Source organism: Malassezia globosa (assembly GCF_000181695.2).
Source record: "Malassezia globosa CBS 7966 chromosome Unknown mgl_sf_10.1, whole genome shotgun sequence".
Lineage (NCBI taxonomy): Eukaryota > Fungi > Basidiomycota > Malasseziomycetes > Malasseziales > Malasseziaceae > Malassezia > Malassezia globosa.
In genome coordinates this window covers 126,516-143,068 of record NW_001849861.1, presented here as the reverse complement: position 1 = coordinate 143,068, position 16,553 = coordinate 126,516, and the positions used below count along the sequence as shown (strand labels likewise).

The window sequence follows — 16,553 nt, the reverse complement described above, 5'->3', positions numbered from 1 at the left end:
ACTCCTGATATTGATACGCTAAAGAAGCAAATTAGAAGATCCATCTAGACCATGCGCATACGTACAAGAAGCAAGTTTGTCTTTCACAGATGGGTGGCTCGTAATAGGACCGCCAAGCCCAACACGTGCCTCTAAAGCAGCCAGAGAGCCGGCGCAGATCATTCCAACGATTTTGCCATTAGCATGGGAATCACGTAAAATCTGAAGCACTGTAGGGTCCTTGGAAAGTGTATTCGCGCCGCCTGCGCCTCCTGGAATGATGTATGCATCGTAGTCGCCAGCATGGCCGCTCTTCGTCAACGCTTCGAGCGTCGTGTCAACACCAAGCTTGACACCACGAGACGCCACAACAAGCCCATCGGCTGGCGACAGAGGTTCATCCGCACCTGGAACATATACAGATGTGACATCCACACCACCGCGGACGAGCACGTCGTACGTGATGGAAAATTCCATTTCTTCCGCTCCTTGAGCCAAAAATACAATTGCTTTCGGCATGATCGAGTGCGCACAGACAGTTCATTCGCATTTGCTGGGCACAGACGACACGAGGCGCGAAAGCCTTATAGATTCACGTGACTACGCACGGGCGATCCATGTTGTTGGGTACCGAATCCGAAAATGTTGTGGGCTTGGGGCATGTGAACTACTCGGGGCGACGCACATAATTCGCATACATAGCTGGCCTCGACCAAAGCCTTCTTTCCCTTCTAATCGGCCTTCCGTTCCAACACTCGAAAGATGTTTAGGAAGTCAGACATGGCCAGTGTAAGCGTCAGCAAGGGCGAGGGACACAACGGTGATGTCCGTCGCTCAAGCGAATCGCCTGATAAGCTGCTCGAGCGACCCGAAGCCAACGTAAATACGATGGCCGAGTTGATGCAGGCGGCGCGGAAACGCTATGGCTCGAAAAAAAATATTGCCTGGCGTGACGTGATCCGCGAACATACCGAGGAAAAGGTGGTGTCCAAGAAAATCGGTGATGAAGAGGTACAGGAGACGAAGAAATGGACGTACTTTGAACTGAGTCCATACAAATACATCACTTTGGAAGAATTTTTTACCATGGTGGACCAGTTTGCTAGCGGTATGGCTCAGCTGGATCTAGACTTCAAAACTCATTTCAACATTTTTGCCTCAACTGCCGTAAACTGGCAGGTTGTGGCGCAATCTTGTTTCCGTCAAGGAGTTACGTTCTGCACAGCTTATGACACGCTGGGTCCAGAGGGTTTGCATGTGTCGCTTGAAGAGCCTGAAGTACAGGGTCTATTCACAAATGCTGCGCAGCTACCAGTCGTAGAGAAGGTCGTTGACTCAACGCCTTTGCTCCGCGTGATCATCTATGACGGCGAGGCTGACGAGAAAATTTTGCAAAGTATCCAACAGAAGCTGCAAGGCCGATCGAACGCCGCATTGATTCACTTCGATGAAGTCATGAAACTGGGCCGTCAGACCAAGACAGAGCCTGCAAAGGTCAGCGGCAAGGATGTGGCCTGTATCATGTACACATCGGGTTCGACTGGCAAGCCCAAGGGTGTCATTCTTACACACGCGAATCTGGTGGCCACCATTGCTTCCATTTGTACATTGATGAACCCCTACATTGGTGTAGGTGACTCCTTATTGGCTTACTTGCCACTCGCACACATTTTGGAGTTTGTCGTCGAATGCTTTTTGATGTACTTTGGTATCGGAATCGGCTATGGACGTGTAAAAACGCTCACTTCTGCCAGTGTGCGTAACTGTGAAGGCGACCTGCAGGCTTATCGCCCCACCCTAATGGTGGGTGTGCCCGCTGTCTGGGAACTGATTCGCAAAGGTATCCTCAGCAAGGTCCAGCAAAGCGGTGCTACCAAACAGAAGCTCTTCAATTGGAGTATGTGGGCAAAGGACAAAGAAGTGCCTTGTTTGAAGCAGCTCGCAGACAGTGTTGTGTTCAAGAGTGTGCGCGCCCAGACGGGAGGTCGTTTGCGCTATGCCCTCTCAGGTGGTGCTCCTATTTCGCGCGAGACACATCAATTCCTGAACACGGCACTTGTTACGATCATTCAGGGCTATGGCATGACTGAGTCTTCAGCCATGTGCGCCCTTCTAACTCCAAAATTCTTCCAGTATGGTTGCGTTGGGTGTCCTATGCCTTCCGTCGAAGTGAGGCTCATAGATGTCGCCGAGGCCGGCTACTTTGCAAATGGCAACCCTCCACAAGGAGAGATTTGCATTCGCGGACCTTCTGTGACGCAGGGCTACTACAAGCGGCCTGAAATCACCAAGGAATCCATTACCCCTGATGGATGGCTCCTTACCGGTGATGTGGGTCAATGGAACCCAGATGGCACGTTGTGCATTATTGATCGTAAGAAGAACCTTGTCAAGTTGTCTGGTGGTGAATACATTGCTATTGAGCGTCTCGAAAGCGCGTACAAAGCATCTGGCGTTGTCAGTAACATTTGTGTCGTTGCTTCATCGGACGCCAAGCAGCCTATGGCTGTAGTTTTCCCCCGTGAGGATGCGCTTCGCAGTGCCCTTCGAGAAAATGGCAAGGACAGCCTTGCAGACAAGCAGCTCTCAGACCTCTGCCACGAGAAAGAAGTCAGTCAGATGGTTCTTCGCGATCTTAATTCTCTCGGCAAACAGTCAAACTTTGCGGCTATGGAGTTGCTGCAGTGTGTCCTACTCATTCCTGAAGAGCTTCCGCTTACGGCTGCGCAGAAAGTTCAGCGCAAGGAAGTGGAAAAGAAGTACCACGACCTTATCAAGAGAGTGTACCCGTAGATTGCACCATCTTTGTGACTTACGCCTGTCTTTCATAGCCAATCCGTGCGTTAATGCAACGTGCGAGATTTTTCGATCCCTTTATTTTTGGCTGATGAGGCAAAAATCATCAAACGCTCAATTTATCCAAAACAAAATACCTCACATGAAGACTGCGACTGTCAAAGCTATCTCCACATGAATGCGTGAATGCACGGACGTTCAATGGCGCGTGGAGGATGTGTGCGATGCGCCGGGTGTGGCGGTTCTTGCATCACGTAATCGACGTGTCGAGCGCGTCACACGTTGCGGTGTCGAGGTTCGTTCACGTGTGGAGCCACCTCGTCGTGCACGCGACGGAGTGGCAGGGACCGATGTTGCAATATCAGCTCCTTCGGACACGTCGCCAACATCCATGTTTATTTGCGAACCATGAGATTCAAGTTCAGCTGTCTGAGCACGTGTGCGCCGGGCGATGGGTCGCACGTCCGAGATTGCCTCTAAGCGTGCAAGAGAATGCTGAGGATACGCTGTAGTCTCTGACGTCGTCGAAGACCGTGGAAGACGTGGAGTATTGGATGACTTGGACCCAGGCAGCTCGGGATACATGGACATTGACGTACTTATATTTTCTGGTGTAGCAGTCTCCGCGGCCGCTGTAGTTGACTTCCGTGAACGGCGCGTCGAACGCCGCGCACTGCGTCGAGGAGTAGGCTGTGCCAATGGTGTCGCATCCTCTTCCATCGGGAAACCGCCAGGGATACTGGGTCCACTTGATTCTTCCTCCGGACGCAAAGCTTTTCGGAGTGCCTCAGTTGCCTGTCGTGCAGCACGGCGCCGGCCTCCGCGTCGTCGTACTGGTTCCTCTGCGTGGACCTCTTCAATAGAATCCTGTTCTTCCGTAGGCTTTTGCGCATCTACTTCCTGTCCTGTTGTAGCCATAGATTCATCTTCAGCTGGAATGACATTGTGAGATGGTATCGAACTGGACCTCTGCTCGAGAATGTCTTCAACATCAGATATGGGTCCAGTGCCAAGTTCGCGTTTAGACAGCCGAGGGCTTCGAGACGAAGATGGGATGGGAAGATTCCACGTTGGTTGCGGTGAGACTGACATTGATTGTGCGAGTCCCGAACGCTTCCATCCCGAGAAAGGAGTGCTACTTTGCCATTGAGAATCGCGCTCAGTAACTTTGTGTACAGGAGAGGCACCCCGCGGCTCAGAGCTCGAAGCCGTTGGCACACGAATCGAAGCGCGTAACAGGTTTACATCTGCTGAGGACTTGCGCAGTCCTTGAACGTCTTTGGAGCCTAGTGACACACTGAGCGGGGTATGAGAACGGGCAAGCGGCTTAGAAATACAGTCCATATCCATTTCCTCGCGATATTGATCCTTGGCATGACCAAGGGAGTGATCGTCCTCGGAATCCTGAACAAGAAGGGCATTACGCTGGATAGATGGAACAACGGCCCAAACTCCGTCCATAAGTGCTCTACGACGTTGCTTCGCACGAGAATAAGTATCTTGTTCTTGCTCAGAAAACGTTAATGTTCGTTCATGGTATGTCGCGCGGCGATCAAGATGGATGGCATCGATGTAACGTCCTTGGTTCACAAATTTGATCAACAACGTATCCAATGCCACAGCACCTTGCGCACGATCAAGTGACTCAAGTGTGTAAGACTCAAGAAAAGCCTCCTCCGAGGAACACAAAGGAAGACTGAGTAGTTCACGTATCATGTCTGCATCCGGAGGGGCAAAACACAAGCGCAATAGGGTCCCAAACAACTGCTTCTGTACTATCACAGTGGAGTCCTGTGGCTGTGCATTTACGATAGCACGACATGTAAGCCAAGCAGAGACCAAGCCTTCTACTCGCGCAAGTGCGACAGCAATCAATGATAAATCTTGTATTCCCGTTGCACACGACGTTCCATCAGGCGCCGGTAGCGAACCACGAACTTCATAAAACTGAAGCAAAAGTTCAGGAAATGCCGACAAAGATTCTGCAATGACGGATGCAAATGAAGTAGAACGAGCACCAAGTACAGTTCGCTACTATAGTTAGTGACGTTGACAGAGGGGCATGCGGACGTACGTTGAATTTCCCATGATCAAAAGCCCAATATGCTTCTGCCTTGATACGTGTACTAAAGGGAATCTGCAAGTGATCAGCTAATGCAGCTGCATCATGACATGAGGCAACGCGACCATCGGATACTTGGCGATGACCATGTTCAAGGCCTAGATAATACAGGAGCGTAAATTTTTCATGGTCTGGTGAAGCTGATGTAAGAATTTCAACAATTAAAACGAAAGCATCTGATGGTGAAACGGGTGGAAATAGCGAGGGAGAGACACCAGCGCTTTCAAGCAATCGATCAAAGAGAAGCTGACCATCTTTGGCGCGACATCGACGCTGTCTGACATCAGCACCAAAAGCTTCCGACCAACACGACTCGATGGCATCTGAATCAGGCGACAGATAGTGAAGTAGTAAAGCATCAGCCTGAGCTTCAGGCGACGGCTCCGATGACTGCATCAGCGCCGCTGGCTGAATAAGAAAGGTGTTGAATGTTGCGTTACGTCGTCAAATTGCGTAACGGCCGCGGCGGCGGTGGCGGCGGCCGAGAGGATACTATGTGCAGGAGAACACACCTCCATAGTCGCAAGATCCGTCGAAGGCCGGCTGTTGGAGAATTCTAACAGCTACCTGCAGCATTATAGAAAGTCATGGAGCGGGTCGGTGTCTAGATGCGAGCTAAAAAAGGGGTGAGTAATCAACGAGGAGACCCTGTCATAGGCGTGAGTCCTTTCCTCTGGCTAACATCAGCGATAGGTGTTGCAATAAGAGGCGTCATGGTGGGCTTGTACTGCTGATCTCGGGGCATGGGTGACATGGTACCAGGGGTAGGAGGTGCGCTGCGATTATGCGCCATATGGGCTTTGATAAGATGACCAGCAGAGAGAGCGCCCATTAAACTAAGTTCACCAGCCATAACAGCAGCGGCAATAATTCTTGCAAGACGCTGCGCATTTGCACCTGGAGTATCCCTGTTGGGACCCTGCACGCCCAACAACTCAAGCATAGAACGCTGAGGGGCCAGACCTGTTCCACCACCCACAGTGCCGACCTCGACAGACGGCATACTGACAGAGACTAGAAGATCTTTTCCGTCGTTGACAGCCTCCATGAGTGTCATGCAGTTGCTGCTTTCCACATTTTGTGCAGGATCCTGGCCGGTCGCAATGTACATGGCAGTGAGAATATTGGCAGCATGTGCATTAAAACCACCAATAGAGCCAGCCATGGCACTTCCAACCAGGTTTTTTTTCGTGTTTAAACGAACTAGATCCTCGACCGTGCACTTGAGAATGGAACGGACAGAGTCTCCGCGGATCACAGCTTCTGCAACAACACTTTTTCCGCGACCCTCGATCCAATTGATTGCGGCAGGCTTTTTGTCAATGCAATAATTACCAGAGAGAGAAAGCAATTCCATCTCAGGGAAATGTTTGTCCTTCATCATGCCTAGTGCAGCCTCAACACCCTTTGAAATCATGTTCATGCCCATTGCATCGCCTGTTGATGTGGCAAAGCGCACATAGAGCGTTCGACCTGCGAGAACAGTGTGCAGCGACGTGAGACGTGCGAATCGTGAAGTACTGTCGAAAGCGGCTTTGATTTCATCGGCACCGTGACCAGAATCGATCCAGCGCTTCGCTCGTGCTGCACTCGTGAGTGTGGGGAATTCAATCACAGGACCACGGGTCATAGCATCCTGCGTCAGGACCGTTGTGACGCCGCCATTTGCATTCAACACCTTGCACCCACGGCTTGTAGACGCAACCAATGTACCTTCAGTTGTTGCCATGGGAATGGGTGTCATGCATCCATCAATAACGAGTGGGCCAGCGATGCCCAGCGGCAGTGGCATATACCCCACTACATTCTCACAGCACGCACCAAATACTGACGCATAGTCGTAGTCTTTGAATGGCAGTAGGCTGTTCTCCAGCATATGTGTTTCAGATGCTCGTGACAGGACAGCGCGACGGATCAAGACGGCTCGTTGATAATCCTGGAGCACTTTCTCGAGAGCATAGGGTGCGATAACGCCTTTCTGCACCAGAAGCACGATCTCCTCGTTATTGAGGGCGCCAGGCCCTTCTTTATCAAACAAAGTCCGCAACTCATTGTAAGGACGAGGCGGATCGCTGGAAGCTGGCGGCGGCACAGACGGTGGCGGTGGTGCAAACGTCACACGAGGTGTCGAGGAAGGTTCTTCGCGAGTTTTGGGTGTCTTATACCAGTCTTCCTCAAGATGTGCACCGATCAGACGAGCTGCAGCCTGCGCTGTCACGCGCACAGCATTGCCCTCGATCACAGCAGGATTGCGCATAGCAATACCTTTTAGAAGGAACGTATTTAAAAACACACTTAGCAAGAGTGCCAAAGAAAGCCATTTTCCAATGACAGGATCACTGGCAACGGATGTCCACGTGTGCATGAAGCTGTCAAACGCAGTATACCGCGGAGTAGCAGTCTTCATGGCTGCAGCCGCTAACGATCCAGATACCGTGTGAGCTCTGTCTGTAAGAATCAGCACACTTGGAGGCATAAAGGCCACCGCATGCGCCGCAGAAAACATATCATATACATGGAAGAAGGCAGACATAGCCGGATGGGTCATTGAAGCACGGAACATGTCGGATGAGGAAACGACTTCCTCATACATCGTACGTGGCCGAGCCGTATGGTGTCGAGCGATGGTGGTTGGTAGAGACAGGGTCGAAAGCATGTTTAAGGAATGCAATGCAACAAGTGCAAAAAGAAGCATGAACTTCAGTCGTGATAAGGGATGATCCATTGAGCCAAAGACGCGTTGGTATAAAGAGAGGTGTGATGACTTGTGTTTCGGTGGACCGCGAACTTGAGGCTCAGCAGGAGCTTCCGTGGGAGTATCTTTGTCACTTTCACGCTGCACCTCGGGCGTCACGAGAGGCTGACGAATTCGATTCACCTCTAGCGTGACACACAGCACGGCCAAAAAGAAGGTGAACAGCAGAAGAGAGTCGAAAAACAGGATCAACATAGCTAAGCAGCAAAATTCACGCAGGCCATGGATGCCGCTCAGAATACCCAAGAGTAGGATTGACATCTCAATACCATACGCGCGGAAAAGACCTGGACCTGCATCAGAGACTGCACGCACGGCCACATCAGGCACAGGTTTCGGAGTGGCTACAAGAATACCAAGCTCTTGTTCTTCTTGAACACGCTGCGTCAAGGCGCGAACAAAATCGTCCTCGGGCGTGCCCCGGGAGTGTGGTGTCATGTCTGTATGTGTCTTGGTCTCGGGAGCTGACTGTGAGAAAAATGCTTTCGTTAGCAAATATGGTTTTTCAAAGCCCACGGTAATGACCAAGAAAGGCAGACCTTCCGAAAGGATGACAGGATCCACGGGCAACGACAGCATATTTGCACTAACAAGTGCAAGAAGGAATGCAAATGAGGATGAGAGCAGAACGCATGTGCCAAGCCAGAACCTTTTAGGAAAATGGCTCATAGATACGTAAAGGTGCACGAAAGAACCATGCATCATGATGTAGGCAGCCAAGAGAACAGTAAAGTCGATCGGATCCGCCTGGTGGATCACAATCCAAGCACGCCAGAAAGCGCTGCCTACTAGCGAAATGAGCCATTCCAATGACACGCTTTCTTTCATAAATGCTTCGGGTCCATGACTCGTGGGTGTGAGAGGCTGAAGCCATACATCGCCGCGTTTCCACCGGGAAACAAGAGTTGGGTCCATATCGGGCGGTATCGTTTGCATTGCGTGTGCCAGCACACGCTGAAGCGTTTTGGTGTCAAGCAAGTGACGCATGTGTGAGGTATCGTAGGAAGATTGAGGATCGAAACATATGACTACGTCGCCGACCGTTTGGTTGGTATCCGTGAACCGCGACACAGGCCATTCACAACGACCTTGAGATTCTTCTTGTAGGGCCTTGGTAATTGCTGGAAGAAGGTAGTCCCGACGCTGGGCTTGCAAATCCGACGTCTCGCTAGACTCGTCAATAACGACAAGCCAGTCAGCGAAGCCCATGTCGGGAATTCGATCAGGCGACCCGGACATGTGCTCTTTCAAAGAATGCCAGCCATCTTCAGGGGACTTTTCGAAAATGGGCAACGTTGAATGGCCGGCCCGCATTGACACGATGGACAAGGAAGCGACATCGCTTAAGCTAGAAAACAAGGTCGAATTCGTAATGGCATGCACAAGAGCAAAATATGCCAACGTCACGAAGACGAACACCATTACAATGACCTCGATTGGATGCTGCGACACTTTCGACACAGCATCTAGGAGAAAGCATAACGGCGAAGGCACTCGTCGCCCTCGAGAATGCTCAACTTTTCCCATCGAGCTCTCGAACTGTGAGAAATAGCGGCTGGGTATCTGCGAAGCTCAAGTCTTCACGGTCTGACAAACGAGAGCGCATGAGCTGAATTGGCTGCCGCATGAGGGAGTCGACACGTGATTGGGAACAAACGACACATACCAATCTAATTAAAAATGTCCGTCCACCAACGCAGCGAATGGTTTCAATTTCGCCCAAGTGCATACGAGCGGATGTAGCAAGGCACACAATTGTCGGATGCGCGCAATGAGTTTCGCTCAAGAATAACAGTCTGGGGCCTAATAAAGAGAAAACTTTGTATAGATGCTAAAAGCATGACCAGTGATAATATCTTTTATATATATTTTTTTTTTTTTTTGCTTCGCAACAACAGCGCATGCGAACTATGTAACAATATCCATCCCGTTGTGAAACAAAGTTATGATCGCTTCGCACGAGCGGCGCGCTTCCTAGCAGCACGGCTACTACCAGTGCCTGGCGTACCCTGAATATATTCAACAAGGTCGTCTATCGACCTGTTGGCTAATGCTGGAATAGGGTGCGGGGATGAAGACGAGTTCTGCTGTTGCTGATGCAAGTGCCGATGGTGATGGTGATGCGCAGATGATCGTGTCGAGCGAGCAGAGGAGGGCATCCGAGTCTGCACAAGCTCGCGCGCATGCTGCTGCTTCGCTGCACGAACAGCTGTAGCTGCAAGACCAGAAAGAAGCGCCTGACTTTCCTTTGTGAGTGGATCTTCGGATCCAAGACGCTCTTGGAAGATTCGCCAAGCCTCTTTTTCGACCTGGATAGCTGCTTTGAGATCGCCGCTAAGAATGAGTGCCTGGCTAAGTTCATGTGCCATGTTGCCAGTGTAGATGCTATTGGGTCCAAAGAGACGCACAGCGAGATCATGCGATGCCTCGTATGCCCGGAGTGACGGCTCGTAGTCCTGGCGCATCTGAAGCATGAGTGCGATGGAGCTTAGCGTATGGACCACATCAGGGTGATCACGACCGTACAAGAGCTGCCAAAGTTGCATTACACGCTCCTGGTAACGCAAGGCATCATCCAAGTTAGCAGATGATTGCTCCATCATCGCTAAGTTCATATATTGTGTCATGGTTTCTGGGTGATCGAGACCAAGAGTGCGTTCCGACACAGTGACAGCCTGGCGCTGGAAACGCAAAGCATTTTCGAGTGTAAATACCTCCTTAACAACTTCTGGGAGTTGGTCATCGTGTTCTGTTTTACTTCCATCTGCACTTCCTGCATCATTTGTCCCAATCCTGTCGCCATCCGAGGACGATCCTTGATTTGAATCAGCTGAAGCCTTCCTCGCGGCCTTGATGGCAAATTCAGCCGCGTAGTGATGTAAGAACGAAGCAAACTTTGAGTAGCACTTGCCCGTTTCTGGGTGTACGAGGCCATACACTTGTTCGTAGAAACCAATACTCTCAAGCATGAGCTCTGTGCCAATTTCGCGCTCGCCACGAACAAACGAAATACGTCCTGCCTCAAACGCATCTTCTGACAACGAGCTCTTCGGAGTTGAAGTCTTAACGAGTGGGCATACGCAAACAACATCCTCAGGCACGAAGGTCGTTGTGCGCAATGGTTTTGAAGGCGGCGGAGGAAACGCTCGCTTGCCCTTCTTCGACAAGCCAGATCGACTTGAGGTAGTTGTTTTTTCTTTAGTCGCGTTGGAGGATGGTGCAGCAGCTTGGCCCTCTGCGTGCTTCGCCTCCGGCTCAAATTCATAATCACGCACAGCAAGTTGGATGCCCATCTTTAGGCACAGTGCACGAAGAGCCTGAGGTTTCCGGAGCTCCGTTTCGAGGAAGAACATGGGAAGTTCGAACCGGAAACGTTTTCGAATATCGATGCGCAGCTCCTCAACGAGCTTTGCAGGTGTGAGAGACATCCATGGCTTGTGAGATTCAGACCTGGACGCTGTAGAGGCAGGGATAACTTCCGGCATCTTTGGCACGGGGCTCGGCTCGCGTTCCGTGCCCAGGAAACAGTTGGCAAAGTGGGCGATACAAGCAGCGGCTTCCATCAATGGTAGGGCACGTAAGTATGTGCGCAGACAATGCTTCGCGGAACGGACCACCATTTCATGTATGACGACGCGACGGAAGGCCTGAACAAGTGCCTCATGACCCGAACCAAGCTTTGATACGACAGATTGGTCCCAATGATCACGCTGCGATGGCTGACTGAGATTCGCAATGTAGCCCAAGTAGCGCATGTTGATACCGCGAGCATGCATGCGGTTCGTAAGTGCAATGCCATCCACAGCAGAAGTAAGACCAGCCGCTACGTCGCTAATCAGCCGTACAATGACTTCTTTGCGCAAGTACTCGGATACCTTTCGCACCGCAGCGATGCTTGGAATACTTTCGTCCGTAGCGGGTTGGATCACACGTGCGTCGTCACCTGAGCCAGTGCGGAACTCGGCGAACGCATCTGGGTGGAAGTTGAGGGAGAAGTCTGACACGTCAACTTGGGAAGATGTCGCTGTGGATGGCGACGAAGCTTCATTCGATGCCCGCTGTCTCGCGAGCTTATCACGTGCAAACTCATGGAGATGCATGTCCCAATAAGCGTCGATCAGCTCAGGGCGCAACAGAGGAAGGCGGTGAGGGTATGAAGCAGTGTCAGTGCCTTCAAGTACCGAGCCTTCCATGTCGTGATCAAGCCAAGTGACATCCATGGGCGTGTGGCGCGACACATCGAGCAAGTACATCCGACCATCAGTGCCGCGCAGACCTTTGCAGTCCACACTTAGACAAAGCTCATGTTCCATCCCCTGAGCATCGCGCATCTTGTGCTCCGCCACATGAAGTGACTTGCCTGCGACACTCAAGACCTTGTGGAAGGCAGGGTCTGTGTGGATCGTGTCAGGGCCTTCCACACCACCATACGCGACATGAGACGCTGTAGATCCGTCAGACTGCGATGCTGCTGCATCGGCCGCTACTTGGCGGAACAGGCCTGGGAGCACCGTCTGAACAACCCAGCGCTCACCAAGCCAGTCAATGACAACAGTGCCGAGCAAGCTGAGGCCCTCTATGTCCAAGTTACCCAGCCTTCGCACACCTTGCAAGTCTTTGCCCACTGCAACATGAGCAGCAGCATCTCCGCCAAGGAATCGATACATATCGACGCTGTCGGTACCACGAGTAACGAACAAATTGTTGTAGAGATACATGTGCGCAGCTGGAGCATCCGCGGGATTCATCGGAGCCACTTCGCCAGCAGCGACACGCGGCACAACACGGGCAGCGGCAAGCGTAAACTCGGCATACAAGCGATTCAGTACCCGGTCCCGCATGAGGCGTTCGGCAAGGGAAGAACGAGGAAGCTCCCTCGACGATTGGAGCTCCTCGTTCCAATCGCGACTTCCATCGAGCGTGTCCGCAGACATAGCGCCCGTAAGCAAGAATGCAGTCTGTGTGCGCATTGGGTCTGATTCGTGCTTCGGTTCTCGAGCCAGCCATGGAGCCGCCGGTAAAGAGTTCATTACAGGCAGCGCAGAGAAGTAGTCCCGAGTAGATACTGGGTCGTTGAACAGAAGTGCGAAGTTTTGGAGGAACAACGGCGATGCAGCGCATAGCAGATCAAAAAGTGAGGACGAGTGCAATGCTTTTGACGGATGCGGCTGCGGCTGGAACTTCTGCGAAGATGATGCATTCAAAAAGAAGCCATTCACACTGGCGGTGATATGAAGTACATCACCTTCTAATGTGTCGATGCTGAGGTACAAGAGATGGCCCCGGAGCGCCCACGACTTTGGGGGTGGATTCCAAGCGCTTAAAGCCATGCCACGCACACACTTGGGGAGCACACGTGGGTAGCGGGCGAGAGCAGGAAGGAGCTGTGCTGTGCCGTCTTGTGGCCATCCGCGCCAGGAAGGCTTCGGAGGAGCCGGCATATGCGCATCATGTGCCCATTCGTTCGCGTGCACAATGGCATCATGCACAGTAGCACCGGCGTCGACACTCACACTTGCCGGGTCGGACTGAGTCCCAGAAAGTAGATCCCGCAGGCGCTGGATATGCAGACGGACCTCGGTCTCATTGTAAGGTTCGTGCGATACTTGCAAGATCCTGTCATGAGGAGCATCGTGACGGAAAACCTCCTGTAGCTCCTCCCACTCATTGACGAGCTCTCCCTTCCGTGTATGTGAGTCGGGACGTCGGAAGCGAAAAGCGCCGAGCCAGTAGCCCTCTGGGCTGTCGTTTAATGTGATGCGTAGATCGTTCAATGTCTCGTGCTGCGTCACAGCAACCTTGAGAGACGGCGGAGTCTCAGGAAGGCCAAGTGACTTGACATCTTTCGGCAAGAGTGGCCTTCCCGGAAGAAACAGCTCTAGTTCAAACGTCGCGTTGGGCTCACTTTCTGGCTCTGCCATAGCGCGCGAAATGCCACCAACTAGAACAGTCTCAGTCGGTCAAGCGGAGGAAGAAAGTAATGTAAGTACAGCCAGTCGGACAATCTTGGCTTGGCGCTTCTTCCGAACTGCGGCGCGTGTTGCTTGAGGTGATGACATAAAGTCTATTAACGAACACACCATCACCTATCACTTGTGCTGGCCAACAGACTCCACATGCAAATTCCTTCCACATACCTGGTTTGTGTGGCCGACAAGTCAAGGGGGTTTCGAAACCTTCTGTGGAGCATCTGCCGCGACAAGGAATGGCCACTCGACGCGCATTCGCACTCAGAAACCAAATAGAGTCGGTGCGACATACATTTTGTCGGATTTGCATGGCCAATGGAAGCATGGGAGCCATGGACCATCGATGGAGTGCCAAAGGAGTCGGATCTAGTGCATGGTGAAATAATCCTAATGACGCAAGGTGGTGTCGGCATGTATGATGGCGAAATGAAAGTGCCAGATCGAGCGGCAGGCACGCTTGTCATCACAACACACAGGCTAGCTTACATTGATGAGCATAGCCCGCGCAAATGCTCTGCATTTATTCGCCTGCCATGCATTCGACAGTCGGAGCACTATGCAGGGTTTTTGAGGAGCATTCCAAAAATTACACTGGTCTGTGCGCGACAGGTGACATGTGGCATGGACGTGTCATGTATGTGGAACCATTCACAATAGTATGACGCTGGATGGTCGCTGCCAACTATGCGGTGTGATAGCACAGCTCTCTAACACTCTCGCTCAACGCGCATGTCCGACTTGTACGTATTTAAATGACGCCGAGAGGCGCAACTGCGACATGTGTGGCACATGGCTGGATTTGCCGGCTTCATTGATGCAGAGTATATGCAAGCTTTCTTTTCGACAGGGTGGTGACCGCCTCGTGTACTCGATACTACGTGACACACTCAAAGAAAAGCCTTGGACTATGGTAACAACGCGAAGTGGTACAGGTGCCGGACTTTTGGGCATGGCGGAAACAAGCCCCAATGCCACGAGTGATGCAATGCCAACCACGGCTTTTGAAGATCTCGATTCACTGATGCGTCAAGCACGTAGAATGGTTGATTTTGCCAATTCGCTGCGCACAGAGCTGGAGCGGCACGAAAGGGGTGTTTCTGCTGCAGCAACGCCGAATGGTGAAGGACAGGCAGAAGAGGCTGGGACTCTTTTGCAATCGGCGCTGGTACAACTGGGTCTACCCAATCCAGCCGTTACTCCTGATATGGTTAAGAATGAAAAGGCGTACCATCGTGAGCTAGCCTGCGAGCTAGCAGGAGTGCTGCTGGGAGAGCATGGCCTTTTGGGCCCGGGACGCGTTGTCCGAGATGCCTCTGCTCACCCAGACTTGAGACAGCAGGCTGACATCAAAATGGCCTCTGGCCCTGTGGCGGGGCGAGGACTTATGCCACTCGACGAAGTATGGGGTCTATGGAATCGAGCACGAGGCGTTGCCTTGGTGTCGCCCAAGCTCCTGCGCTCTGCAGCCGTCTACCTGCCAGATGTCACATCACCATGCGTCAAGTTACGCGAGTTGCGATCGGGTGTAACAGTGCTACATACGCCGTACTTTGACGATGCAGCGGTAGAGTCGCGTGTACTAGCTTACCTAGACGAGGCCGCCGCCAAGCAAGGCGGTGGCCAGCTGCTGCCAGGACTTCAGCCGGGGCTGACCACGCCGGACGTGGCTGCGCTCGAGAAGATGCCAGTGCCACTTGTTCGACAGTTGCTTGAAGGTGTTGAACACTCTTCAGGTGCGATTGTGCGTGACGAATGCGGCACGCAAGACACGCGTTGGTTTCGGAACTGTATATCCTAGCTGCTGGACAAGCTGGGTGTGTGAGTAGGTCGACGAATCCAGAAGAAGTAGTTGCACAATTCTGTCGGACGCATGCCGCCACCTAGGAAAGACGGAAGACATGCCGAAGACAGAGCACGGGACGCCTCGCCACGAGCCGAAGCATCGGCAACAGATGGTGGAGCGAGAATCCAGCGCCCAAGGCCAGGCACGTACATGGTGCCACGCGTTTCGAACAAAAGACGCGGCGGCACAGGTGCAATGGGCGAGCCATCTTTCAGTCGCGGTCGGTTCGCAAGCAGCGACGCATCCGAGGGGATCCAGCCGAGTTCTCGGAAAAAGTCAACCATTTCAAACGGATGGATATATTGTGAATGGCGATGTGTTCCTGGCGTAACGACCTGCAGCACATTCTCTGCTAGGAAAATGGTGAGAAAGTACGAGAACATAGTGCGTGACATGGTTGACATGAATAGGTGACCACCAGGTTTGACGAGCGAACCAAGGCATCGAAGAAATTCCGCGGGCTGGTTTACATGCTCAACAACTTCCATGGCAGTAACTATGTCAAAAGTACGCCCTGCATTACGTAGAGTCTCCGCAGATGTCGCTAGGTAAGCAAGTGACGCGTCTTGCGCGTCTTCTTCTGATGTGCGCATGCGCAGTCCCGGGTCCTTCGATGCGTGCAATGAAGCAATTCGGATGTTTTCCGACGACGCGTCCACTCCTGTAACGCAAGCTCCGAGTCGCGCGGCTGACTCAACGAGTAGTCCACCACCACATCCTACATCGAGCATACGAGAACCGGAAAGGAAATCTGGCGTGTTTAGGGGAGTCGGGATGGTATCGTATCCCATGGCCTCTGCGACAGCAGCATCCCAGCCTCTCACTTCCTCTAGTTTCTGCTGCATGAATTCGATTCGCACGCGATTCATGCGATGCAGAGGCGCAAACTCACCACTCTCGTCCCACCACTGGTCAGCAAGGCGCGAAAAATGCGCGATGTCGTTGGGATCAACTGAAGAGGCTGTGTGAAGCATGCGGAAAATAGGCTGGCGCATTACATGCATGTGCGTCCGTTGCGCCGCCAATGCAACTGGCCGCACCAAGCCGGCTCTTATCATCATTGTGGCACGGTAACTGAGCGCTGGAAAC

General features: G+C 52.2%; 6 protein-coding genes across 6 annotated transcripts; 1 reads left to right on the top strand and 5 right to left on the bottom strand.

The window, feature by feature from the left end:
* Nucleotides 1-18: 18 nt before the first annotated feature.
* MGL_3627 (uncharacterized protein) lies at nt 19-498 on the bottom strand (the record flags this gene model as incomplete). Its single annotated transcript, XM_001729108.1, has 1 exon — nt 19-498. One exon carries the CDS (start codon nt 496-498, stop codon nt 19-21), a length of 480 nt encoding a protein of 159 aa, XP_001729160.1.
* Nucleotides 499-759: 261 nt separating this feature from the next.
* Nucleotides 760-2,772, top strand: MGL_3626 (uncharacterized protein; the record flags this gene model as incomplete). Its single annotated transcript, XM_001729107.1, has 1 exon — nt 760-2,772. The coding sequence occupies one exon, from the start codon at nt 760-762 to the stop codon at nt 2,770-2,772; it is 2,013 nt and encodes a 670-aa protein (XP_001729159.1).
* A 201-nt stretch (nt 2,773-2,973) lies between these two features.
* Nucleotides 2,974-4,491, bottom strand: MGL_3625 (uncharacterized protein; the record flags this gene model as incomplete). Its single annotated transcript, XM_001729106.1, has 1 exon — nt 2,974-4,491. The coding sequence occupies one exon, from the start codon at nt 4,489-4,491 to the stop codon at nt 2,974-2,976; it is 1,518 nt and encodes a 505-aa protein (XP_001729158.1).
* Nucleotides 4,492-5,531: 1,040 nt separating this feature from the next.
* Nucleotides 5,532-8,966, bottom strand: MGL_3624 (uncharacterized protein; the record flags this gene model as incomplete). Its single annotated transcript, XM_001729105.1, has 1 exon — nt 5,532-8,966. The coding sequence occupies one exon, from the start codon at nt 8,964-8,966 to the stop codon at nt 5,532-5,534; it is 3,435 nt and encodes a 1,144-aa protein (XP_001729157.1).
* Nucleotides 8,967-9,595: 629 nt separating this feature from the next.
* MGL_3623 (uncharacterized protein) lies at nt 9,596-13,573 on the bottom strand (the record flags this gene model as incomplete). The annotated part of the gene is made up of 1 exon (XM_001729104.1): nt 9,596-13,573. One exon carries the CDS (start codon nt 13,571-13,573, stop codon nt 9,596-9,598), a length of 3,978 nt encoding a protein of 1,325 aa, XP_001729156.1.
* Nucleotides 13,574-15,415: 1,842 nt separating this feature from the next.
* MGL_3622 (uncharacterized protein) lies at nt 15,416-16,468 on the bottom strand (the record flags this gene model as incomplete). Its single annotated transcript, XM_001729103.1, has 1 exon — nt 15,416-16,468. The coding sequence occupies one exon, from the start codon at nt 16,466-16,468 to the stop codon at nt 15,416-15,418; it is 1,053 nt and encodes a 350-aa protein (XP_001729155.1).
* Nucleotides 16,469-16,553: the final 85 nt, after the last annotated feature.